Raw genomic sequence first — 27,410 nt, 5'->3', positions numbered from 1 at the left:
CTAAAATAAAATGTATTTAATTACATTAATAAATTCATAAAATCAATGTGCATACCATTTTATAATTAGTAACAATATTTAAATAAAACTGCATCAGCTACTTCCTTGACTAAAATTTTCCACTGCTCCCTTCTCTCCTATAGCCATTTCTCTACTATTTTCATTTCCCCATACTTTGAACTATTCATTCTACACTGACCTAGCATCAATGCCAGTTCTGCCTAGCCAGGTCTGTGTTGCCAGAGAGCCAAGTAGAGCAGAGGATCAAAGAAGGTAGGTCTGGAACTCAAAAATCCATCAGGCAATAACAAAAATTGAATTTCCTTCCAGCTCAAAAATTCAGCGATTCTGTAATTGTTAGCCTTCTATGAAGTATCCCACATTAGAAGCCTATAACTGATTTTACAACCTTAGACAAAGTAGGTACTAGCAAGATTCTTTTGTCATTCTGTTCTTCAGGTAGCTAAAATATTCAGAAAGATGAAATTGTTTAACTCTTAGCTTTACCTAATTTTTTTTTCAGTTTCCTTAAAATTAATAAAAATGATGCCAGAGTTGTACTCCCAAAACAATTAAGTTATAATAGACTCATTGAATTTTTAGAGCTGGAAAGACCTTAGAGATCATGTAGTCCAACTAGATTTTTATATATGAGGAAACTGAGGCTCAGGGAAGTTTAGCAACTTGCCCATGGTCACACAGCAGAGTAGTGGCAGACTTATCTTTGCTATAATATAAATTCAAGTAACAGTCTAACCTATTTTAAATCCTAGGTACTAAATGTTGAATCATATAAAATGCTATTGACCTTGAGCTAAAACCTTGTATGTGCCTATTTGGCAGTGTTTTTATCTGGATTTGCCTTATACTTTGCTGGCACTCCAGCCACGAGTCAATGCAGTGTTGTAGTGATGTTTTGGTAGGGTGGTTTACAGTGTCCATATAATAGTAATGTTTTACCTTTCAGGCTTTTAGCCATTAGTAATGATTCCCTGAAGAAATAAGAGTGCCTGTTTAATTCCCCCTTCAACATATGCTCTTATCTAGGTTAAGGGTCCATGTACTCCATCAGAGTGGCTTTGTTTGTGTGATTTATACTTTGTATGCTTTTTGTACAGCTTAGAGTTCATCAAATGAGCTCCAACTAATTCTGCTGCTCTGTCTGTTCCTCATCTAGACTATCGAATTTTTGTTTGTTTGTTTAAGCCTTTTACTTTACATTTGTTAGTTACCTAATCAGAAGATTCTATGTTAATTATGTTCTTTCCTTAAAGTAAAACAACACAAATACATGTTTGTCAGAAGCTGGATTAGTAGCTTCTGTTAGAGATGGTGCTTATTTATTTATTTTTATTTAGTTTTTCTTGCTACAAATTTTTAAAAATTTTGAAAGTAGTTTGTTGACAGATGGAGCACAAATAATATTTTCAAAAAGACAACAACACCCTTGTCTTAGGCTGTGTTCCTTCTTGATTACTTAGTATTTTGTATAATATGAAAAATTATTTCTGAAAGATGCATAAATCATTATCATCCAGTATTCTGAAATGTCGATTTTATAGTTAATCTTGCTATTTGGAAAGAATAAACTTCACAAAATGTGGGAGATAAACACTTGTGATGTATCAGGCACTACATTAGGGAGGTCAACAGAGAGAATTTTAAAGGTTATTTATAAACGATTTACTCTCATTCCTGCGGTGTGTATCAAATGTACTAGGTGTGAAATTTGGTGTAGATCAAATCTGCTAGGAGCAGGGCTCTCACAGTCTCACCAGTTATAGACAAAAGTAGCCCAGGCAGGAGATAGGATTTTAGCAGAATGACTTTAAGGGGGAAAATTAGGTTCTTTGAAAGACTGAAGAATCCTAAGATGTTACAGATAGAGATTCTATGTTAGCACTCAGTTTCTCAGTGGTGTGGTATGACTTTTGTGCCCAGAGTATGCAGTCCTGACCTGAGTTTCTTCATTACTCATTAGTTGCCTCTTTCCTTACTTCTGCCATTTCCTGTTCTCAGTATCAGGGGTAGAGCTCAAAGTTCAAGTGACACAAAACAATAAAGCTGACCCACTGGGGAAAATAAAAGTTTTTCTCATTTTATAGCATCTTCAGACACCGAACTGCATGAGAAATAAAGCATTTTAAACTTAAGCTTTGTGTTTTGAAAATAAACCATTTGCCATTTGTGGCACCTCATATACTTTTGGAGGTTAAAAGAATAAATCGTGTTTTCCTGAAGATACTCATCAGAGTGTGATCATATAAGATTTAACTTAGGTTCCCATGATTAGAAACTCTTCATGTTGGAATCCACTTGAGCAGTGAGATCCCACCTCACACTTTACCAGTCCACATGTTTCATAGATACTTATGACACACCAAGACTTGGGGGATGGCAGGTGGGGGGTGGGGTTCTTTTTAGTGTCTGTTATATCCAGGTACCTCGTTCTTCAAGTGACTATTCATCCAAAAAAAGAATTTTGTTTACAGCCTCCTGTGAAACTACTTTCAGCTTTTATTTTGCTACCTGATCATTACCCCAGATTACCATTATTCTGAACTAATTTCACCTGTCATAGTGAATTTTATTGATCTGAATAATATATCATGTTTGTTAAGATACAAGTTAAGTATTCTTCAAGCATATATTCTGACATTGTTCTTTAATTCTGTAGAGTAGGCTTCCACAAACCAGAAATGGAGTTAAGAATTTCCTAATGTACTAAAAGCTGTTAATTCACTTAGAATTTAGATTGGCTTATTAGATAATAAATGAAGGCTAACACATAGTTTTATAAATAAATTTTATCAAGGTTAATGCAGATATTTTCAGCATATTATTTTTACTCGGTGTTTTGTCTTCACATTACACCAACAATCTTAACTGAATTTGACTACAGTAACTTGGCTTTTTAATTTAGCGTTTTAAAAAATATGTAATACTTTTTCTTCGAGTAAAATGAAAATAAATTTGAATAAATTGAAGGTCCTCTTATTCAAGAAATAGAAGATTCTTCCTTTGTTCTGTCATTCGGTTTTCACCCCACATTCACCATGTGTTCATAAAAACTACTTAAATCAGTAAGCTAGTAGAGAGGTTACAGTCTCAGTAAAGCTAGAATTTATTTAATCTACATTGAAAGCTCATAGAGGATTCTGTAAGTTTAAAATTCTTGTTGGAGTGACACAAGGATACCATATACAAAGATGTAAGACAGACATGAGAAGATATTTTTACTACTTATGTTGCAGATAAATATCTAATATATAAAAGTTTTTATAGATAAATAAATTGAACACCCCCAAAATATTAGCTTATATACAATCTTACATGTATATGGATGTTTGTTTAGAAGTAGAGCAAAGCCTAAACAGTGGTTATCCGTGAGCAATAAGTAATAGGAGAACTTCATTTTGTACTTTGTACATTGTATAGTGTTTAAATTTTATAAGCATATACTTCTTTTTTAATCAGAACAATGTAAAAATAATAAAAGTATTTCTAATAAAAAGCAAAAATAAAACTCTTGCTGAAGCTCTCATTTTATTATATAAGGTTGTTTTGGAATAGTTCAGATCAACAAACCTAAACTGTGTTTGTGTTATCTACATAATTCTTGGCTGCCCTCATGGGTGCTTCTCTAAAAATCTTCTGTTTTTATTGAGTGTTCAGTATTTACAACAAATAGAAACAGTGTAGAGGAAAAAAAGAGAAAAGCCTGATGTCTGAAAATTTATAATGAAATTTATAATGAAATGATTAAGTAGATGTGAAATATTGGCTGCTATACAAATGATAAATTCTGAGTATCCTCTGCTAGTAATACCCGTTATTTGGGAACACTTCAAACATTGTTTAGGAAAATGAATCTCATATTGTGATGCTCATGTTTTAAGTACGTTTCAGAAGTCTTACCATACTGATGTATTGTTTTCTATAGATTTCCAGCACCTATCTAGAGAGCAATTGGCCTATACGGGTGAGTTATTTATTATTTTCGTTGGTGTTAACTCTCATTGGATAGCATTTGCTACAAAAGGTATTCTGGGAATTGAACCTTTCAGTGGATGCATTGATGAAAGTAAAATTTTAATACTTTCCTTTTACATGTTTAGTGTATAGCATCTATAATTTGGTCAAATGTAACATGTATAGTCAGATTTTTTTAAATTTAGCATTATACATTTAAATCAGTTAGGAAACATGTATTGATAATCTGCTTGCCTGATGCAATACTAAGCTCTTTATACCTAATAAAGTGTATAGGTTTGCAAGGAAGAGTTCTTAATTTTTTTTTAAATCAGTTTTCAGCTATTGATAAGCTTGGACAGAATATTGCTGTGGTTGGCAAGTTCGGTTTTGCACATTACTCTTTACTCACCAAAAAATGGAAACTTTTTGGAAACATTACCCAGGTTAGTCTTTTTGAAATTAAAAATTGATTTCTCAAAGTATAAGAAAACTACAATGTGAAATAACTATAATGTAAGCCACTGTTTACTTACCAAAAAATATTAGTGCTTGATACTTGATGAAGGGTTTTGTATTGTGATAGTTGATTTGCTTTTCATTCTCTTTAAGATCAAACACTGTAATTTTTTAACTTGAGCCTTTACATTCCAGGTTGAATTCACCAGATCAGGATAAATTTCCACAAAATTTTAGATCATTTCCCTCCTTGTCTGTGTGTGATATAAATATTTGAGTAGCATACAAACATATGCAGTTGGATTTTGCACGAATCAAATAGGAGAAAAAGAGAAGGAAATGAACACTTAATGGGTGCCTACTATGTACCAAGCACTTTAAGAGGCTTTCATATATATTACCTCATTGATCTGCGTAACTACTCAGTAAGGGCACTGTTGTTACCATTTATAAGAGAAACTAAGATTCAGTGTCAAGCAGCTGATAAATGATAAAGCCAGAAATTAAACCAGAGTCTTTTGAATGTGGGAATAATGATGCTACATGATACTCAATTATTTTTAAATAATGTATTTTCTGTCTTATGTAAATGTTTATTTTTTTTTCAAAATAGGATATGAATCATCACTAATAAAGGCCCAAAATAATGCTTAATTGAGGGGATAGAGAATAGAGCAAAAATAATTTGAGCTTTTGTTGTCTGCTTAGGAATATCTTATAAGTATATTACTTATTGTAATTTCTGGCAACATAATTTTCTTTGAAATTTTCTTTTAAGGAGCAAAATATGATTGTGACAGGTGGCTTAGCCTGGTGGAAAGATTTTATTGTCCTTGCATGTTATAACATAAATGATCGTCAAGAAGAGGTAAGTTTTTCTCTCAAAAATAACAGATTCTTATATTTTAAAGATATTAGGCACTATATGGTTTTATATAAAAATACTTTATTGAAAAATAGGCAGAACTTTTTGTTTTTTTCCAATCAAGAATTTGGCATTTTTAGTTAATGAGATTTTCCTTTCCGGTTACTACTTCTAAAAAAATTTTAAAGGGATTCATTTTAAAGAGATTTTCGAGGAATAATCAGGACTTCTAAATAACCTTGTCTAAGGATTTTTAGCTGTAGACATTTTCTATAAAGTTTGTAAATAGTAAAAAATAAAATAGTTAAGAGCACAGAAGTTTATAAGGGTGGCTGTCCTTAGAGATTTATTAATTTATTGATTTTTATGTTTATGTTTTGAGAAACTGCTGGTCTCTTCAAATCAGGTCTAAATAGCCAGATCTGAAAGGAGTATCTCATAATAGTACATTCAGAGTTTTGATCACTTCATCTTTTTATTATTTGTAAAATGAGCCTTCCCTGTCAAAATATAAACATTATCCATTTATTATTAATGCTCAGATTACTCCTTTAACTCCTCTTACTTAAAAAAAAATCAGATTAAAAAAACAGCTTGTGAACAGCATGGATTTAGTCATCTATTATAGCTTTCTTCATTTTTGTTTTTTTCAGCTGAGAGTTTACTTGCGAACGTCTAATCTGGACAATGCCTTTGCTCATGTCACCAAAGCACAAGCAGAAACATTACTGCTTAGTGTCTTCCGAGACATGGTAATAGTATTTAGAGCAGACTGTTCAATATGCCTTTACAGTATTGAAAGAAAATCTGATGGGTAAGTATATAGCATGTGACAAGTAACTTTCTGCTCCTATGTAACATGTTTCCTCTGTAGTTTTCATTTTCTTAAAACAGTTGACTCAAATTTTATATTTAGTTTCCTTTGTTTTAGGAGTTAAAAAAAAAAACAAGGAATTTTAATTAGTGATATTCATATAGTAGTTATTTTTTAGCTACCAAAATAAGTAAGTAAATAAATAAGCCTGCACTAACTTCTTTAGCTAATCTTACTGTTCATTTGAAAAACGTAATCTGGGATGGGGTAAACCAGTTTTTTAACAACCTTGAAAACAAGTGGTTAGTAACTACCCTAGTGTTCTAGATATTTGGGTAAATTTAAAGGAGTTCCATAGCTTTAAGGCCTTAGGAAGCATGTGCTTAGTATACTCATATCTTCCTGAGCTAAATGGCTGTAGTCTAGGGTAGGAAAAACCAGCAGTCTAATTGTCGTATGTTGCCTATATTCTTGGCATCTGGTTGGCTTGCAGCATTTAGACCATGCCTCTTGAGTTTTATTTGCTCAGATGTCTTTTGTTTGTTTCTCTTTTTAAACAGCCACGAAATGTGTATTTGCCTAACTAGCTTAGTAATTGAGGAGTAATGTAAAGATAAAAATTAAGAAATCTTACTAGCCTCAGATAGAACTTATGTCCTTTCTCAACCAACTAAGCTATTCTCAAAGCTTCTTCCCGAGTTTTTTCTTCCCTTCTACATCTTATTCCCTTTCTTTCTCCCTCATCTCCATATGTGTTTTTTGGATGCCTTAACTTTGTCAGTCTGCTGCTTGAAGTCCTTGGGAAGGAGGGAACAATAGTTCTCCACAAGCATGATATCTAGTAGTATTAGTAGCAGTGGGGAAAAACTTGTTAGCGTTGTTGTTGAGGTGTATGAGTTTCTTTTTCTTTTTTGTAGTCCAAATACTACTGCTGGTATTCAGGTTCTTCAGGAAGTCTCCATGTCACGCTACATTCCTCACCCTTTCCTGGTAGTATCTGTCACTCTGACATCAGTGAGTACAGAGAATGGAATCACCTTGAAAATGCCACAGCAGGTACCATTCTGTTATCAGAACTCTGATTTAGAATTTTCATCAAGTACCTTTAAGCCTTCCACTAGCTACACCACCTATATCACTGATGTGAACTCTCATTTTTATGAACTTCTGAAGTTCTCTTAGTTTTTCCAGGATAATTCAGCTCAGCTTTCAATTTTACATTCATTTTCATTGTCCATTAATTGCATTTGTTAAGTTTTTCTGACCCTGGCCAGGAAGTTTCTTGTATTCCCATAGAGCCTAATAGAATAGCTGTGCATATTACACACTCAGTAAATATCGTTGGTCATTTAACCTGTACATCTTAGGGATTGGGGGGGAAATGCTGAAAACATACATATAAATTAGAATTAATTTATTTTTCTTTTAGGCTCGTGATGCGGAGAGCATTATGCTAAATCTTGCAGGACAGCTCATCATGATGCAGAGGGACAGATCAGGCCCTCAGATCCGGGAGAAGGATAGTAACCAAAGGAAACTTGTAAGTAAAGTGGAAGTCATTTAAAACATCAAGAATGTATGGGATTAGGATAAAGGAATAAAAGAATTTAAGAGGAGAATATTGTCTTGTGATTTGGAAACTGAAAAAGTATGTAAAATTAGTCTTAAGCCTCTGAGTATAAGATGATTTGGGAAGGATAAGGTCCTGAAATGATGATGAAATGTTTCATACTTCAGATGTTATTGCTTAAGCATTATTATTTGCAAATTCTAATGGGAAAATAGGATAAACTGGTGTTCATAGAGTTTTGTTGTTTTTAGATTTAAATACACATACTCCGAAAGACCAAGGTACTATTATTATTAACTCTAATTCTAAAAGATTACCCTAATTTTCCTAAAAAGTTGTACTCTCATTTTTAAAAACGTAGGAAAGTAGGACCTAGGAATTTAGGAACCTGCAAATTAGGAAAAAACTGATTCTTCTCTCCTTTTCCAGTTGCCATTCTGTCCTCCTGTTGTACTAGCCCAGTCTGTTGAAAATGTGTGGACAACGTGTCGAGCAAACAAACAAAAACGTCACCTTCTGGAGGCCCTCTGGCTGAGTTGTGGAGGTGCAGGGATGAAAGTTTGGCTCCCTCTCTTCCCTAGGGATCACCGCAAGCCCCATTCTTTCTTGTCCCAGCGGATTATGCTGCCTTTCCACATCAATATTTACCCTCTGGCTGTTCTGTTTGAAGACGCTTTAGTCCTTGGTGCTGTCAATGACACTTTACTTTATGATTCTTTGTACACTCGGAACAGTGCTAGGGAACAGCTGGAGATGCTCTTCCCTTTCTGTGTTGTGGAGAGAACCTCTCAGATCTACCTCCACCACATTCTACGTCAGCTCCTGGTCAGGAACCTTGGGGAGCAAGCTTTGCTTTTAGCCCAGTCCTGTTCCACATTACCTTACTTTCCTCATGTGCTGGAGCTCATGCTCCATGAAGTGCTGGAAGAAGAAGCTACCTCACGGGAGCCCATTCCCGACCCTCTGCTTCCCACTGTGGCAAAATTTATCACCGAGTTCCCCCTCTTCCTGCAGACAGTTGTTCATTGTGCCAGGAAGACCGAATATGCCCTGTGGAACTACCTTTTTGCAGCCGTTGGAAACCCCAAGGACTTGTTTGAGGAATGTTTGATGGCTCAGGATTTGGACACAGCTGCCTCTTACCTTATTATCTTACAGGTAAGAGCTCTCATCTTATAAAGGTCCAGGAATTAATGAGCTTAAACTTAGGCAAAAAAAAAAAAAAAGCCCTGTTTTGGCACTGTGATTGTGTATAAGGAATTTATACAGTCCAGTTTTCTGTTCAGTTTTTATCTTTCCTTTTAAAGAACTCAGTCTTATCAGATGATGGCAGAAAATTTCTTTGACTATCATGAAGTAACATTGCAAGGTTTTTTTTTCATCCTGTTTGTCCATAAATAGGCCTGAAATAGATTGAGTTAACAGTATTTTGAATAATACTGAAGAAATGTATTACATAAGATTATTGAAATATTACATAGGAAACAATAAAGAATTAGCTTGAATAATACTGGATTTGTCTGAGCCCCCAACAGTGTTTCCTTAGAGTGTGCAATTGATGAAGGGACTCTGATTAGAACATAGGTCAAAGCAGAGCACCTCCTGTTGGGCCCCCTGTAGTGAGCTAAGACGACTCTGGCCTGCCACAGTAATTATCCTCCCTCATAGTGGTGTTTCTCAAAACAATGGGTTCTTTGAGACTCCTGAAGATTTGCTTCATTATATATTTGATAGTTTGTTCTTATCAGTCTGATATGGATTTAATAGGCTACACTTTTAAGGTTCTTTCAAATTACTGCAAAGCTGTTTTCATTGATGTAAAAAGCTAACCATAAACCTGGTTTGAAACTCTTGCTTAAAGCAGATTTCCTGTCGACTTATTTGCTTTATGACAACTAATTGAAACCAGAGGAGATATTCAAGCAGAGGCTGGATGGCCCTGAGATTCTGTGATTCCTTGGTTAGTCTTAAAAGCCACAGAATCATAAAAATAGAAAGAAATTAATGCAACCATTTGTTGTTTTGGGTCACTCCTTAGACTTTCAGTGATCTCCCAAGCAATGGAATTGGAATTTTCTCTATCAAAATTCCTAAATTGCTATGGCTTATCAGATAATTACAGTTAAACTTGAGTATTAGGTGCCTTTCCATGAAGGTCAAGGTAGGTAGTAAGGTTAAGTTGTGAAATAATTATTTTGGATGCTGATTGTGTAGCAGTACTACATACTATTGCCCAAAGCAAAGAATTTTTTTAAGTCACATCCTCTGAAAACTGTCACAGGAGACAGACCTGAGCTCTTTTATAGCCAGGCAAACTTAGATTTATATTCTTGCTTTTCTCCTGATCTTCAAGTTACTTAACTTGGTTTCCTCATTTGTAGAATAGGAATGATATACCTATTTTGTAGTATCACTAGGAGAAATGAAAGAATGTATGTAAGGTTTACATAAGGTATCTGGCATGTAGTGAGTTCAATAAATCGTAATTTATATTACACCAGCAGAGTAGTTGCTTCACTTTTTCTTGTATGGTATTTTTTAATGCTCCTTTTAATTTTACTATTAAACTAACTGTCCCCTACAGTGTTGCAGCAGCATTTGTTTTCTGGGTTTAGGGAACTGTGGAGATAAAAGAATTGCTCATATCTTCCCAAATCATTTGCACTGTAAAAGGAATGCTTGTCTTCCTTGGTTTTGTAGAATATGGAAGTCCCAGCAGTAAGCAGGCAACATGCCACCCTTCTGTTCAACACAGCCCTGGAACAAGGCAAGTGGGACTTATGTCGGCACATGATTCGATTTCTGAAAGCCATCGGCTCTGGCGAATCTGAGACACCTCCATCCACACCTACAGCTCAGGTGAGTTGCAAAATTGCATAGCTTCTCTGGGCCATACACCTATGTGGCATCTTTCTCTAACTGTACCGCACAATGTATATTATCTTAGGAACCCAGTTCAAGTGGTGGATTTGAGTTCTTCAGGAATCGAAGCATCAGTTTATCCCAGTCAGCTGAAAATGTTCCTGCTAGTAAATTTAGCTTACAGAAAACACTAAGTATGCCATCTGGTCCTTCTGGAAAAAGGTAAAAGAAATGCTGTTACTGCTTGATCTGATTGCACTTACCTTTCCATTCCCAAAAGGCTTAGCACACAAAAGGCTTCCCTTTTTTTCTTCTTCCAAAGTTAACTTCATTACTGTTTACAGTTACTGCCCCTTGTACTAGAGTAGATCTTGATGTACCTGATCTGAATGCAATTAACTTTCAATTACCTCTAATAGTATAAAAAGGAAAATAAATAAAGCTGCAGATAATCCAAAAGCCTTCTTATGGTCAACTGTTTTATCCTTCTTTCCCACTATACTTCTTGACCAAAAAATAAAATTTAGTCCTCATGTACTTGACTCTCCTGTGACTCTTTTTATTGGAGATGTCATTAAACGATGGGAGAGTAAAGAGGAAATGTATCTTGGAGACTGAAACCTGCATCACCCGTAGTTGGGTTATTGTCTCCTGAGAGGTTAACTATGAACTCACTGAATGTTATAACATATTTAGGATTTCCTCTGGTTCGTGAAGTCCTTGTATCCCTTCTTGCGTTGCATGTTCTTGGCTCTTGGTTTCTCTCTTCCTAATCCTATTATATTCTGTTTGTATTGTTTCTGCAGTGCCTGGCACATAGTGAGAGCTTTCTCAACATTTTTATTGTGATGTTTGATTGCTTTTTCTTATCATAGCCATTAATATCACCCTCACTTGCAATATACACACAGTCATGGGCTATATATAAGTAAAATGCAATATGGAGGACTATAAACAATTGCCAGGCAAACATTAGCTTCTCAGCCATACCCTAAATTTAAAGACTGGCTATACATACTAAGCGTTCACTTGTGTGCCAGGCACAGTTCTAAGCATTTACATATGTAAATCAGTTTTATTCTTACATGTCTTTGTAACTCACATCGAGTGACCTCATTTCATATTTCTTCTCTCTCCTTGGTTTCTTTGATCTGCTCTCCTTCCCTCTTTTCATTGGTCTTTTCAAATATAGCATTTATTTGCTCCCTTTCTTTTCTTCAAGCAGTCACCACCCTCTTCCTGGTTTGGCTTTGTCTATCTCACATTCTTTCCTGTTCATGTACTCATTCTACAAACATGTTTCAAGAGTTCGCTGTGTCCCAGATATTGTTCAGTAGGTCATGGTATCACATGGAGGAGAAAACCTGATACTTTATCTTTCTCTTCGGTCAGAATTAGATCTTGGATCTCTTACCTTGTTACTTTTATCAAAGCTAATGTATAAAGTTATGTGAAATCTTCCAGTAAAGATTTTTCTGTAGCTTTCTTGTGTTCCCACTTATAGATGGAGTAAAGACAGCGATTGTGCAGAGAACATGTATATTGACATGATGCTCTGGAGACATGCTCGGCGTCTCTTAGAAGAAGTTCGGCTAAAAGACCTCGGCTGCTTTGCAGCCCAGCTGGGCTTCGAACTAATTAGTTGGCTCTGCAAGGAACGTACCCGAGCTGCCCGGGTAGACAACTTTGTGATAGCCCTGAAGAGACTCCACAGAGATTTCCTGTGGCCACTTCCCATCATCCCAGCCTCTTCTATTAGTTCTCCTTTCAAGAATGGAAAATTCCGAACAGGTAATGCAAATTTTGTGTCACTAGTACAAGGAGAATTATATTTTAGTATTTAGACATTTTGTTGTTGGTTGTTATTCAGAGAAGTTTTTGTTCATCAGTTGGATCATCCACCATTTGATCCAAGGGTGTAAATAAAGTAAAATCTATGTCTCGAAGACTTGTAACCTTGAAGTCTAATTTATAAATCTACCTCTTGTTATCTTAGATTCTGTCAGCAAGTTGAAAAGTGGCCGAATATAGACGCTACCACACTTACTGTGGGAAGTTTTGGAATTGGTTAGTCATGGACCTCAAAATAAGCAAAATTGTCACTTACCTGACAGGACTCATTCCAGAAAAAATAGTAAAAATGCATCTTTGAGAGCCCATTTTCTAAACTAAAAGAGGATAAAGTGAAACAGCATTTTGATGAAAGAAAAATTAAAAGATTAAGTTTTTTAGTTCAGGTCTTTTAAAGAAGACTATTCTAATTATTAAGAAAATTCAAACAAAAGCCTTTTAACATTTGGAAACTTCATGTCATTTTAAGAAGCAAGGAGAATCACTTAAAAGATGAATAGAATAAAATTTTGCCTAGTTCTAGTACGATATATAAGATGACTGGTAGGTGGCATTATATATTATATAGTTACAACCCCATATCCTTGGTTTATGGGTGGATGATGCAGTGTAGGACAGTAATTGACTTTGAACTTTTAGTATGGGGGGAGTAGGGAGAAAGGAGCTGAAAGAACTGAATTAGAAATGGCAGTGTGCATCTTGATTCCCATTTTTTTCCTTTGTTTTTGGACCTACCTTGCAGTGGGAGAGCAACTGTTAAAGTCTCAATCAGCTGACCCTTTTTTAAACCTTGAGATAGATGCTGGCGTTTCTAATGTCCAACGAAGTCGGAGCTGGCTCAACAACATTGGCCCTGCCCATCATGAGATAGACACAGTCTCATCCCATGGACCACAGATGCAAGATGCCTTCCTGTCACCTTTATCTAATAAAGGTAAATGTCATTTTAAATCCTAGCTCATTTTCAGTTCCTTTGCAAGAATGTTTCTGTGCTGTAGCACTTCAGAGATAGACCTTCACTCATCTTTCAAGATATGTACATTCTTGAGGATTATCCATTAATATCTGCTGGAGAGGTGGATAGTTAGTTACTAGAATAAGGCCAAATTGGCCTTGACTATACTTCACTATATTTATTTTAGGTAAAATAAAATAGGTAAAATCTTATTACAGATCAGCACTAATAGATGAACTTTGGCAATCGATTTGAACTTCAAGTAAGCAAAAATGTTATCCCCATGTAAAAAATTCTATTCTCATAAATCTACCTGTATCATAAAAAAATACACTGTTATCTTTTTTTATTTCACTGATGAAATTTTGAGGAAATTTTCTTTTTCTCTTTTAAGTTCTTACATCGTATCCTTAGTTTTGCCTCTTAGCCTTCAAAACCTAAAATATTTACTATCTAGCCCTTTACCAAAAAATGTGTGCCAACTTCTGCTCTTGTAGTAATGAATAAGCTACAAACTGAGGAAGTTTTAAAGTGATTTATGTTGCTTAGGTTTATATAATTATAGGAGCTTAAGTAACAATTGGTCTGATTTTCTGTAGTTTTTATAATGTAGTTTTCATAATTCATTCACCTGAACTTTGAATTTCATTATGCCATCATTGTTACCTGAGCTTCTGCTGTGTGAGGAGGCTTATAGCTGCTTTAATTTTTTTTTTTTTTTAATTGTGGTAGACTACACATAAAATTTACCATCTTAACCATTTTTAAGTGTACAGATGTATTTACATTCATATTGTTGTGCAACCAACTTCTAGAACTCTTCACCTTGCAAAACTAAAATCCTATACCTATTTAATAACAATTCCCCATTCCTCCCACCTCCAAATATTGACAACTACCATTCTATTTCCTATCTCTATGAATTTCATTACTTTAGATACCTCATATAAGTGGAATAATGCAGTGTTTGTCTTTTTGTAACTGGCTTATTTCACTTAGCATAATGTTCTCAGAGTTCATTGCTGTTGTAGCATGAATGGAAATTTCTTTCCTTTTTAAGGTAGAATAATATTCCATTGTGGGTATACACCACATACTGTTTATCCATCCATTGACGTGCATACACTTGGGTTGCTTCTACCTTTTGGTTATTGTGAATAATACTGCAGTGAACATGGTAGTACAGATATCTCTTTGAGACCCTGCTTTCAATTCTTTGTGGTATATGTTCAGATGTGGGATTGCCAGATCATGTGATAATTCTTTTTAATTTTTTTTTTTTTAAAGAACTATCATATTTTCAATAGCAGCTACATCATTTTACATTCACACTGACATTGACAGGGGTTCCAGTTTCTCCACATCTTCACTTATTTGCTGATTTTTTTTTTCTTCTTTCTGAGATTAGGACATGAGGCAGTACCATTGATTTTTAAGAAAACTTTTAAAAGCGATCATTTCAAACACATTTAAAAAATAGACGTTATAGTATAATGCAGTGGTCCCCAACCTTTTTGGCACCAGGGACCGGTATTCCTGTGAGAATCTAATGCCTGATGATCTGAGGTGGTGATGCAAGTGCTGGGGAGCTGCTGCAAATACAGGTGCAGATCTGCTCACTCGCCTGCCGCTCACCTCCTGCTGTGCAGCCTGATTCCTAACAGGGCACAGACCAGTAATGATCCGTGACCCAGGGGTTGAGAACCTCTGGTATAATGGATCCCTTGCCCCACCCACAATCTATCACCCAGCTTCAATTATTACCAACTCATGACCAAATCTGTTTCATCTACTTTCCCTTCCTGTATTTTTGAACCAAATCCAAAACATGACTTTTTATCTGTGACTATTTTAATATGTATCTCTAAAAGGATTCTTTTAAAAAAATTAACTGTAATACCATTATCCCTCTAAAAATTTAACAGTAATTCCTTAATACCATCAAATATCCGGTAAATATTCAAACTCCAATTGTTTCATAATGTCACAAACTTTTTATGACTTGACTCAAGATCCAGATAAGGTTCATACATTGTGATTGTTATGTTTTTAATTCTTTTTTCAGTGATTGTTCCCCTCTACATCTCCTTTTTTTCCCCTTCAATTTATTCATTGAAGAAACTCACTTCTGTGGATTTTCCCATAATGTGAACTTTGGTGATTGCATCTTCATGGTTTAGTGTAACAGTTTCCTCTGTATTTCTTGTAAATTGGTAATTGAATCTAAAGCCTGGGTCAAATTATAGCTAGATTTTTTTCTTTTTTGGAGGCAGGCAAGACTACTTCCTTCATAGGTATCGTATTTCCATCTGAAGGCACATAACGCCTGGTTATCTAATGATTTTTTAAAATATATCTATTGTTAATATAGTATGGAAATTTTAGCACTGGAGTTAAGGTTTTGGATTCAAAATCTTGAAGAGAAATAAACCTCTGAAAAACAGCCAATATTTAAAGTTAAAGGAAGACATTTTCTCTGTGAACTTATAGTTTATAACTTTTGGCACTTCTTCATCAGGTGATGAATGTAGTATTGGTTCAGCTACAGACTTGACGGAAAGTAGCTCCATGGTGGATGGGGACTGGACCGTGGTCGATGAAAATTTTTCTACACTCAGTTTAACTCAGTCAGAGCTAGAGCACATCTCCATGGAGTTGGCAAGTAAAGGGCCTCACAAATCCCAGGTCCAGCTTCGGTGAGTTTCTCAGCATTTTGAAAGCACAGAATGTCTACTCAGGATATTTGGGTAAATAAGATACAAGGGCTACTTTCCTGATAATGATTGCCTTTCTGAATATCTGTAGATTCTACTTAGCTCTGTATTTCTTTCTCAGTTATTTTGTTTTTGTTTATGTATAGATATTTGCTACACATATTCCTGGAGGCAGGATGTCTGGACTGGTGCATTGTCATAGGCCTGATTCTTAGAGAATCCTCAGTAATCAACCAGATTTTGGTTATTATACAGTCTTCAGAGGTAAATGGAGAAATGTTACAGAACATAAAGACAGGGCTACATGCGGTGGACCGATGGGCCTCTACAGATTGGTAAGTGCTGGTTTCCTTAGGCTTGTTCCTTAGCTGTCCTTTGGTGAATTCTGTCCTTTCACATTAGGGCTTAGCTCTGGTTCATTTATTTGGAGATTTGTAGGTTGGTCGAAATAAAAATGCTTTCATATGTTCATTTTTAAAGCTGTTTTCTTTAGTTACCATTCTTTACCAACCATTTACATGAGTAATGTCCAATGAGACATCATTGCTCAGTTTATAATGGGAATGGATGTCACTGACTTAAGACTGGTACAGTACAAATGATCTTAGAATTGAGACTGGAACTTGAGATCTGCAGTTCTATGGAATTGGAGGTAATAACCTAAAAGTGTCCACTTGGAAAAATAAAAATTTAACGTCTATGTAAATTTAACGTTCCATGGCAATTACTAGGAAGCCCAAATTATGCGTAGTGGATGGAAGAACCTTGGGTTCTAGCCTTTCGTAACCTTTTGTGTGGATTTGGGGCTTCCCTTACTTGGATCTAGTTTTTCTTAACTGACAAATTCATTTAGGTTCTCTGAAGGCTCTTTTTCAAATCTAAAATCCTGTTGGTCCTTACACTGTAGAATATGATTTTTAATTGTACAACTAGATAAAGAATGTCAGTCTTGCTCCTAGTGCTCAGACATTTAAGACTCACACTAAAGCTATATGCAGCCCCCTCTATGCTGGCCAGAACACCTAAGAAGCCTCCCTACCTTTCTACGCCACTGCCTCTCTCCTCATAATTTGTCACTGACCTTATCATTGACTGTATCAGTGTTTAGTAGGAATTTATCCATAACATTCTGTGGAGACTTTTGAACATAGCAAATGAGAACTAATTTCCTTTTTCTTCTCCTTAGTCCTGGATATAAGCCATTTTTAAACATCATTAAGCCACAACTACAGAAGCTCAATGAGATAACCGAAGAGCAGGTCCAGCCCGAAGCTTTCCAGCCAATAACCGTGGGTAAGACTCCTGAGCAGTCTAGCCCCCGGGTAGAGGAGAGCAGGGGCTCCTTGGGCCATGGAAGCATCCCCCAGAGCGAGGTCAGAGGTAGCAGTATGGTCAGCCGGAAAGAGGAGGACACAGCCGGAGCGGAGGAGGAGGAATCTTTTCAGGAGGGAACTTACGACTGTTCTGTGTCCTAACAACAGTGGGGTACGTCACCGTGGGCAGTATTAATTAGCAGCAGTGTGCAACTGAGGACACTGTGACCTAGCTCGATAACTTAACCAGGGACAGAACTCAGCTCAGAGACTCTGGTAAGGTATTAAATTTTAACTAACTGTCCTCTAAGAAGTCTCTTTGACTCCATAAAAATGTGATAGCAGAATCAATCATCTTTCATAAAAAGTTTTTAAGCTGCAGTGGAAAGTAATAAAGAATATTGTACAGATGTACATGAGAATATTTTGGTTTTATTCTTAAAGATTGATAGCTCTTATAAGGATTGTTTGTCCAGATGAGCTTTTTCACTGTGTATAGCTTCTTAACATGTTTTCTGGTACAGTGTGTGTCCAGACTGCTTTTTAAAAATAAATGCTAAGGTGCTTGCTATAGCTTATCAGGTACCTGAGGTACCTGTAATGCGCCCTTGGGTTGAGAGCACTGGACTCTTTGGCTAGGCCTCCTGAATAGATGTCTGCCTTGGCACAATACTGGCCAGTGTCATGAGGATGTGCTCCTTGGCTTTTCTAGCCTGTTATATCCCAGGCCTGAATTGATGGGAGCTATTTGTGAGTCGGTGTGCAGGCTTGATTCCTGCTAGATAAGTATGGGCCGAGGTCTGAGGGGTTGGTTCTTCAATTATGCTGTTAGGTACTACTAAACTATTTTGTATCAAAGAACTTTTTGTGAATACTACTCTTGTGTAAATATATTCACAGGCGGTGTTCATATTTTTAGGCCTTGTATTATAATTTTTAAGGTTTTATGCTGGATTCTGCATGGCTATAGATACTCTTGGAATAAAGACAGGGCTTGCTCTTCTTTCCAAATATGAGCCGTCTTCATAGAGGAAGACAGGTTTATTGGCTTGGTCATAAAGTAACAAATGGTCACACTGATCATGAAATGAAACAGGTTTTGTGCAAATTAATGTAGTTTCTTATTTATTGCTTTTGTAAATTGAATAAAAATGGAGTTTTATGTAAATGGACTGCTGAATCCTGTATTATCACAGCTAATAATTAGTATATAAAAATGCATTCTTCATTGTAACTTTTTAAAATATTTTATGTATTTCAGATGACTTAAATTTTAGTTTTCATACATTATGAAAACTTAACTGTGTACTCCTTTATTGCTTCAGACTAAACACATATCCACTGTACTTCTAATTACCTTATAACAGTATTAATTTAGATAGCTTGTTTGTACTGTGCAATTGAACAAAGGAATGCAATGTTATTTTTTACAAAAACAAACTTGTTTATTTTTATAACAATGTATTTGATGTGGACCAAACTCATACCACTATGTAAAACAGCCTCTCTTCTCATAGTGCAATTACAGTTTAGAACTAAAACTTGGTCCTCTATCCTTGTTTTTTAAAGTAAATGGCTAGAATTAGTTGTCCTAGCCAGGTTTCCTTTAAAGGGAAACTCAAAACCATTTTGAAACTACTTAGTTCAGAATTCATCAAACTTTTAAATTATTGGGTTTGGTAATTTACTGTCATTTACTTCTTACAAGTGCAATAATTTCACATACTCAAACTCCTGGATGGGTGGAATATGTGATTATTGGTACCTGGTCCTTCTGGTGCTACCTTTATTTAATTAAGCCTTTGTTTTAAACCACCTTTCCCTAAATCTTTAGAAAATGTTTCCCATGTGAGTACATGCAGCCCAGCAAGAAACTAAACTGAAATTTCTTCTCTTAGTCCAGTAGGAGAAGAACTAGCATTACTTTTGTGCTTGGTGTGAATATTCAGTCAATAAAAATGATTTACCATTGTAAACAGCTGTGATCTTTTCAAATATCCTAATGTACTGCTGGGTTCATCTTGCACTCTTCAAAGCAGGCACCAATAAGGTAACTGTATTCCTGTGATTAATGCCATAAACGAATTTTTTCTCTCTAAAATACTTGTTTTTCAGCTAATCAGAATGGGTGGCCCCAAGATTAAAAAAAAAAAAGGCAAGTTTTACAGAAATTTTTCTTTGGTAATTGTTATATACTTTAATTTTAAAAAATCCTTATTTTTATTTTGCCTTGTTTGGTTCACGTTCTCCACTGTTTAAGCCATAATTTTAACCAATGAATTTAAATATTCATAACTATTTGAAATTTAAATTATTTGCTAATACCAAAATAAGAAGTCATTGGGGGTTGAGTCAACCTTTGCTTGTAATTAAAATTGCTGCTACTTCTGTAATGTGTATTTTTTTACTTGGTAAAGGGCAATAAAACCATTACATGAACTTTTGTTTATTTACCATTTCAGGTTAACAGTAAAAAGTATATGTATTATGAACCACCAATTATAATTCCACCTCTTAGAATCTTCTGAATGAAATAACTTAGAAATTCAGACAGATTTAAATTTTATTTATATGCAGAATTATTTAGAATAGGTGCATCAAGAGTTGGCAGCATCCTAGATGCCTGACAACACAAGATTGGAACAGACAATCATGGAAAATGTTCAAAGTATAATGAAAAGGAATATAAAATCATGTATACCATATGGTTTCCACCAGTTCTGTACGTAAGTGTAGAGGAGACTAGACAACATCTCTAATAGGTGGGATTAAAAATGATTTTGACTTTTACCTATTTCCTGTATTCCTAAGTCTGCTCTCTGTCTTTATGGATTTGCCTATTCTGGACATTTCATATAAATGGAATCATGTAATATGTGGCTTTTTCTGTCTGGCTTCTTTCACTTAGCAAGATGTTTTCAAGGTTCATCTTTGTATATCAGTACTTCATACCTTTTTGAGGCTGAATAATCATTTTGTGGATATACTACATCTGTTTATCCATTCATCAGTTAAGGGACTTTTGGGTGGTTTCCACCTTTTGACTATCATGAATGCTACTACAAGCATTCATGTGCAAGTTTCTTTGTGGGCATCTTTTCAGTTCTGAGTGGAAATACTGAGTTATATGATAACTGGTTAATGTTTGAGAGAATGCCAACCACATTCCAAAGTGCCTGTGTCATTTTTCCACATTTGTACTAGCAGTGGGAGGAGCGTTCCAGTTTCTACCATCAACACTTGTTATTGTTGTATTCACTTGTTATTGTTGTATTTTTGGTTATAGCCATCTGAGTTAATGTGTGAAGTGGTATCATTGTAGATTTGCATCTCCCTGATGGCTGTCTTTTCATGATTATTAGCTATTTATATATCTTTGGATAAAAATGTCTGTTCACACCATTTGCCCATTTCACAATTGAGTCATTTATCTTTTATTGTTGATTTGCAAGAGTTTTTACATATTTTGGATAGTAGACCCTTATCAGGTACAGGCATCCCCCACTATCCAAAATAGAGTGTGGTGCGCCTATGAAAATACTTTTCATAAGCTGAAATAGCATAAAGCAAAGGATATCCGCCACTTTCCAAAAGTTTGTGTTATACCACTTGGATTTTTAAAATGAAAGACCTAACTAAGTTTAGTACAGTAACGGCTTTTTTTAAAAGCAAAAATCCTCTTAGGATTTCTTTTGGTTTGTAAAAACAGGTACTAATGTCTATTTTCTCCTAAGAATTTTATAGTTTAGTTCCTACAGTTTAGGTCTTGATCCATGTTGAGTTAATTTTAGTATGTGGTATGAAGTGAGGGGATCTAACTTTGTTTTTTTGTATGTGGATATTTAGTGTCCCAGAACCAGTTACTAAAAATTTTTCCCATTGAATTGTCAAAAACCAATTGACTAAATATGGGTTTATTTCTGGGCCGTTAATTGTACTTCATTGATCTATATGGCTATTCTTAATGTCAGTACCACACTGTCTTGATTACTGTTGCTACTTTGTAGGAAGTTTTGAAAGTGTGAGTTGTTTTCTCAAAACTGTTTTTACTATTCTGGGTTCCTTGCATTTCTGTATGAATTTTAGGATCAGCTTGTCAGTTTCTGTGTGCATGAACACAAAAGGCAGCTGGGATTTTGGTGAGGATTGTATTCAATCTATAGATCAATTTGGAGAATATTGCCATCTTAATATTAGGCTTTCCAATCCATGAACGTAGGTTGTCTATTTTTGTCTTTAATTCCTTTCAGCAGTGTCTTAGTTTGCAGTATAAAAACCTTGTACTTTTGTTAAGCTTATTCCTAAGTATTTTATTCTTGATGCTATTTCAAATAGAATTTTCATTTTTGGATTGTTCTTTGTTCGTTAGTATACAGAGTTACAGTTGGTTTCTGTACATTGATATTGGACCCTACAACACTGCTGAAGTTATTAACTGTAATAGTTTTTTGTGGTTTCCTTAGGATTTTCTATATAAATGATCTATCATTTGCAACTAGAGGTAGTTTTAACAGTTCCTGTCTAATGATGCCTCTTCCCAAAATGCCCTGGCTAGAGCCTCCAGTACAGTATTCAATAGTGGACATCCTTGTTTTTCTAATATTAGAGGAAATGCTTTGTCTTTCATCGTAAATTATGTAATAAGCTGTGATGTTTTTCACGGAAGACCTTTATCAGGTTAAGGAATTCCTTTATCATGAAAAGATGGTAGGCTTTGTTAAAAAAAATTGTTTTTGTATCTATTGAGATGACCATATATGGTGGTTGTCCTTTAATATGCAGTACTGCATTGATTGATTTTTCAAGTGTTAAACTATGCATTCCTGGGCTGAATATCACTTGATCATGGTATAAGATCAAACTTGGAGAAATTATCAACACAGTATACTTCTACAAATCAAATAAGTAGCAATATCAAAAATACATATCTATGTACTTCAAAACTGGCTAGGATATTTTTCAAATAAAAACAGGTATAAAGAGGTCTAAGTGCATTTTGGCTTTATTCGCCCTAAGAGGCAGCAAGGTGTATTAGGAATAGTTGCCATTCAGCTGTTTCACCTTGTGAACTGTTTTGAAGGCATTCACTCAAAGTGAAATACCTTGCACCATGATGTGTGGGTACTCTTTTGGAGAGTACTTCCCTTTCTCTCCTTTCCTTGGAGAGAATGAGCAGTGGGTCGCCTTCTGACTGAAAGACAGTTTCTTCTTCTGTCCTTCCTATCCCTATCTTCCAACAAAAGAACACCTTTCTGAGCCTTTCATGATTTTCTTTGCCAAGGGAAATGATTTAAAACTACTAAATATGCTGAAGCTCAATATTTACCAAATAATAGGTGATTAATTTCTGTAGAATTCAGATGCACAATCTCATTCCACTGCAAAAAGGATTCTAGTTAAAGTAAACTAACATTTCCATGCTAAGTTCTTTGCTCATATAACCCATTAAAATAGGAGTTATATCCACATGAGCCATCTAGGTCTTTTAACAGTAAAATGCTGTGTAGACTTGAAATAACCCTCTGAATATGAGGATACAGGATAACATAATTAATAAAGATCTTTTTTTCTGTTAAAGATACTAGGATATTAAAAAGTATTTCAGCAACATTGTAAGGCAAAAATTAATCAAGTCAGCAAACTAGTGAAAAGAAACAGAAACAAACAATATGGGTTCCTGAGTCAGCAGGCTGGTTTATGGGCTCCCTCAGTGGTAGCCTTTTAGGAACCCTATGCTAATTTGCATCTGCTAAACTGTGGAAAGGAATATTTCATGCAACAATCATTGTTAGGTCTGACACAGTGCACATTTTAATAATTATTTTGAAATCACAATTCTTTACACTTTCCCTGAATATGCAGTACTGTGCTTACCTACATTCAAATTCTGTAGGAAATGATCATATACTCAAAAAAAAAACCTAGTACTTTAATCTTAGCAGCACTTATTAACAGCCATGAATAATTAGTTAACCATTTCTGGCATTAAAATAATCTCAGAATATTTAAACGTGCCCAGAGACTAGTGAGCATCTTGTTACTGACCTTGCATAATATTAAAGTTTTATAATGCTAAAAAAAAAAAGAGAATTGTTTACATATAAAGGTATAACCCAAAGGTAAAAGGAAAACCATGATCATTACTGAAAAAGAGTTACAACGTCCTTCCTAAAGGGGGAAAAAAAAAACACCACAGGGAACTATTTGTTTTTCAACCAATGTCTTTCCTCAACACTTGAGATTTTGCTTTTTTTTTCCCTGTAATTTCTAGATCAGTTTCAAATTGACCACAGCGACAGAAATATGCCTGTACAGTCATCCCTCATAATCTACATGGGATAGGTTCCAGAACCCTCCTCAAATACCAAAATCTGTGGACGCTCAAGTCTCTTATGTAAAATGTTATAGTATTCATATATAACCTCCCATATACTTTAAATCATCTCTAGATTACTTATAATACAATGTAAATGCTATGTAAATAGTTGTTACACTGTATCGTTTAGGGAATAATGACAAGGACAAAAGTCTGTACGTGTCAGCAAAAACATCATTTTTTTTCCCCCCACATATTTCTGACTCACAGTTGAATCTGTGGATGCAGAACCTGTGGATATGGAGGACCATATTTTGAAAATTCATTGAGGTATTACTATCTCTAACTTTTCCTCCACAACTGTGCTACTCAAGGTATAAACACTGCAAACTATATACCACTTGACAAACTCAGAAATCATCTGGCCTCATGGATAAATATGGTAACAGCCAGACACTGAAGCACTTGAGGCTAGTAATATATGGTTTCTACAAAGTCAGAAAAAGTAATGGCTCCAGTGTCCATGCATGTCACAGTCAGCATGTTATCATTCAGCTCTGGCTGCAGCCCTGATATTTGCGTGAGCCCAGTTTTTAAAGAGTCACAAATTAGGCAGGCAATATGAAGAGCATGATTAATAAATCACATTGTACATATCACACAAGCAGCTGCAAGAAAAATCCCGCCCCCCCATGCACACTTAACTATGCTCTTGCTGTTCAAATGGATCAAAGTGCAAAGTTTTAAATTTTTACTATGACTTTTCTTTAAAAATATTTTTGGCCTATGGTTACTAAACTCAAAATTTATCCAACTTTTTACATTTCTGAATGGAAAAAAGAAAGCTAACAAAATTTACCACCAGACCCTTTCACTGCTGGAGTCAAGAACCCATCAGAGGCACTGCTGTGATAAGCCTCACATGCTACACAGCCATCTTCAAAATGAAAAGCACCTTTAAGCCCTAGGACTGCCATTGTGCAGGATCTGAACCCCGACAACTATAGGTGCAGTGATCTCATTCTAGTACAAGCCACAACCTCAAGTCTCAGGAAAGCCAGCTCTGCTAGTGTTTAAGTTAGTTACTGAGAAACCAATTAGTTCATATGGCTGGAAAACAGACAAAAATAAGGACCTAGTGCATCAATAAAATTGTGCCCTAAAGAATTAACCTTGGATAACAAAACTCCTACAAAACAGAGTATATAAACTGCTCAGCAGCTCACAACCCACCCCTCACTCCAGTCTTGTCCTTCCCAAGAATAGCCACCATAGAAACTCAGTCCTCTGAGGAAGGAAGGAAGGAAGGAAGGAAGTCATGTACTTGCAGAAACAACATTCTGAACCAAAAAGAACCTGTGAAAACCCAGAGGTGACTATAGCTGGAAAAATGCTCCTCTTCTCAAATTGATAAGATGAAGAGGGGGAAAGATATGTTTCAGAAGGAAACAAGCATTGAAAACCACCTCAGAAAAGCATCACAATGGTGAATCTCAGTGACCACTAGGCAGAAGGACAAGAGTCACCATCTTAGCACAGGTATCCACATCAGGGGTCCTGGGCTTCACTACAGAGATGCAAAGCATACTCTCAAGGCTGCCTGAAGAAGCACAGCTCTCAGCAAAGGCAGGGACCTCAAACGCCCAAGGGTTCTTCCCCAGTCCTTACTGTAAAAGCTTTCTAATGACCTATAGTTAGGTATCAAGGGGAATCATTACTCCAGTGAATGGTATTTTATGCTCCATCCACTAATACAATAAATGGTCTTGGGCTTTAACTGGAAATGTCATTTGTCTCATTAACAATGGTCTTATAGTACCTTCAACATCTTTCATGATCCTAAGGGAACAACTACTAAGTGGTTTGTTGGCTTTTGTCCTTAAGGTCATATAAAATGACATGTTAGTGTAGTGGCAGTATCCACATGTGCTTTAAGGCCAGGAAACTGGCATTTTCAAGTGTCAAAAAGGCCATGCATCACTACCCCACAGTGTAACCATTATAATGCTTGGCCCTGAAGAGTGTTAGCCCACAAAGCTCTTTGACAATATGCTTATTAAAGTCCATTGACTTACATTACAAATATCAATGTAGCATAGGGAGAAATCACGTCACATGACATATCCCACTGGGCATGTACTCAGAGCTCATCCACAAAATTAAAACACAAAGAGGTCGTAGGTGCACACCCAGGCAGACGGAAATGTCCAGTCTGGGAACTTCTCTTTCAGAGTATCCAGCTGGGAGGATTTCTTGTCTTCCCCAGAAAAATAGTGGGCAGCAATGGCCACAGTGACTATTCCCTCAGGCTGTTCCTCCAAGACCTGGCAGAGAAAATTAGTTAGTTCTCTAGTTCTGTGAAGACAGAATACTGATCCCAAGTATTCGATTCCTGCCTAATACCACTTAGGAACCTGATCGGTGATACCAGCAATGCTGGGAAATACCGACCTGTACTTCTATCCAGAACTGCCATGCAGAAGCCTGGAGTCCATGGGAGTAAAATACAAAGTAGTCTCCTCCTTTACTCGTGACTGGGGTGCCATTGCCAAGAGACCACTGAGAGAGCGTTGATCCTTTGTGAGTTCGAACGTAAAATGACATATGGCTTGGTCCTGTAACATAAGAGGAAAGATCATCAGTTAAAACAATCTTTAAAAAAGTATTAACAAGAAAAGCAATCCACCACCCAAACCAGACTATGAAGTTCATGCCTTTTATCACTTTAAAGACACTGCAAACTTAATGGAGGCTTGCCAGTTTGGACTTACGGTGTGTATTAATGAAGATAAGTAATGAGGTGCGGCAGAAAAGGCACAGATTTTACAGTGAGAGAACCTGGGTTTAAGTCTTGGCCCTGTCATTTAAACATACAAGAACCTAGCACTCAAGCCTTTCCTCAGAAGTATAGAGAATAAGCTTCTTATAATCAAGAGATAACTGCAAAAACTGTAACGAAAGAATGGACGCCAAGGATTTAAAAATATCCAAATATATTACTAAAACAAATATTGAGGTGAGGGTGGAAGACTAATGCAAATGCTGCATATGTAACACTGAGGGGGAAAGAGGAAAATACAATAAGCAAACTGCTGTATAGGCTAAGAGAGTTAAAGAATGCCATTAAATCCTGAGACACAAATAGTAAAAGGTTAAATAACAGGTGATCACAACAAAAATATAAACCTTCTTAAAGGCCAGAAAATATTTTTTTAATTAAAGAGCAAAGACAACACTTCACAGAAAAAAGGAATTTAACAAATAAAACAATTATAAAACACTGTGACAAAGTTCAGACCAAATGCATCAGTCATAAAAATAAATGTGAATAGACCTAGCTCATCCACTAAAAGAAAAAAGTTTTCACCTTGGCTTACAAAGCCAGACCTAATCATATGTTATAGTCAAGAAACAAATTCAGAAAGGGTAAAACTAAAGGTTTGAACAAAAATATTTCAGGCAAGTGGACACAATTTTAAAACGGCCTCTTTGATAATCAGAAAAAAATAGAATTCAAGACAAAAAGCATTAAAAGTAAAAAGAAAATATAATACTAAAAACTGTAATTCACGATGATATAAAAATTGTGAGTCTACGGCCATGCCACCCCGAACGTGTCCGATCTCGTCTGATCTCAGAAGCTAAGCAGTTTCGGGCCTGGTTAGTACTTGGATGGGAGAACACCTAGGAAGACCAGGTACTGTAGGCATTAAAAAAAT

General features: G+C 35.7%; 2 protein-coding genes and 1 pseudogene across 7 annotated transcripts in view; 2 read left to right on the top strand and 1 right to left on the bottom strand.

Moving 5' to 3' along the window:
• RIC1 (RIC1 homolog, RAB6A GEF complex partner 1) overlaps window positions 1-19,814 on the top strand; it is an 89,571-nt gene extending 69,757 nt beyond the window's left edge. For 3 of the 5 annotated variants that reach the window (XM_006918374.3, XM_015594459.2, XM_006918373.3), the window contains exons 13-26: window positions 3,944-3,982; window positions 4,308-4,418; window positions 5,210-5,299; window positions 5,950-6,110; window positions 7,028-7,166; window positions 7,540-7,650; window positions 8,110-8,838; window positions 10,381-10,539; window positions 10,628-10,764; window positions 12,047-12,333; window positions 13,136-13,327; window positions 15,867-16,044; window positions 16,209-16,397; window positions 17,249-19,814. In XM_006918374.3, coding sequence (XP_006918436.1) covers window positions 3,944-3,982; window positions 4,308-4,418; window positions 5,210-5,299; window positions 5,950-6,110; window positions 7,028-7,166; window positions 7,540-7,650; window positions 8,110-8,838; window positions 10,381-10,539; window positions 10,628-10,764; window positions 12,047-12,333; window positions 13,136-13,327; window positions 15,867-16,044; window positions 16,209-16,397; window positions 17,249-17,537 — 2,811 coding nt within the window. In that variant the 3' untranslated portion in view covers window positions 17,538-19,814. The remainder of the gene's footprint in view (window positions 1-3,943; window positions 3,983-4,307; window positions 4,419-5,209; window positions 5,300-5,949; window positions 6,111-7,027; window positions 7,167-7,539; window positions 7,651-8,109; window positions 8,839-10,380; window positions 10,540-10,627; window positions 10,765-12,046; window positions 12,334-13,135; window positions 13,328-15,866; window positions 16,045-16,208; window positions 16,398-17,248) is intronic. The other 2 variants (XM_025051458.1, XM_015594460.2) reach the window with 2 other exon arrangements.
• Window positions 19,815-22,355: 2,541 nt separating this feature from the next.
• The window catches only part of ERMP1 (endoplasmic reticulum metallopeptidase 1), a 45,693-nt gene continuing 40,638 nt past the window's right edge, over window positions 22,356-27,410 (bottom strand). For both annotated transcript variants that reach the window (XM_006918372.3, XM_025051459.1), the window contains exons 14-15: window positions 26,143-26,306; window positions 22,356-26,015 (exon numbers count right to left, since the gene is read on the bottom strand). In XM_006918372.3, the coding sequence (XP_006918434.1) occupies window positions 25,851-26,015; window positions 26,143-26,306 (329 nt within the window). In that variant the 3' untranslated portion in view covers window positions 22,356-25,850. The remainder of the gene's footprint in view (window positions 26,016-26,142; window positions 26,307-27,410) is intronic.
• On the top strand, window positions 27,282-27,400 carry LOC112485106 (annotated as a pseudogene).

Source organism: Pteropus alecto, unplaced genomic scaffold, assembly GCF_000325575.1.
Source record: "Pteropus alecto unplaced genomic scaffold, ASM32557v1 scaffold95, whole genome shotgun sequence".
Lineage (NCBI taxonomy): Eukaryota > Metazoa > Chordata > Mammalia > Chiroptera > Pteropodidae > Pteropus > Pteropus alecto.
Note: the sequence above shows the minus strand (reverse complement) of the source record. Positions and strands in the feature narration are given on the sequence as shown.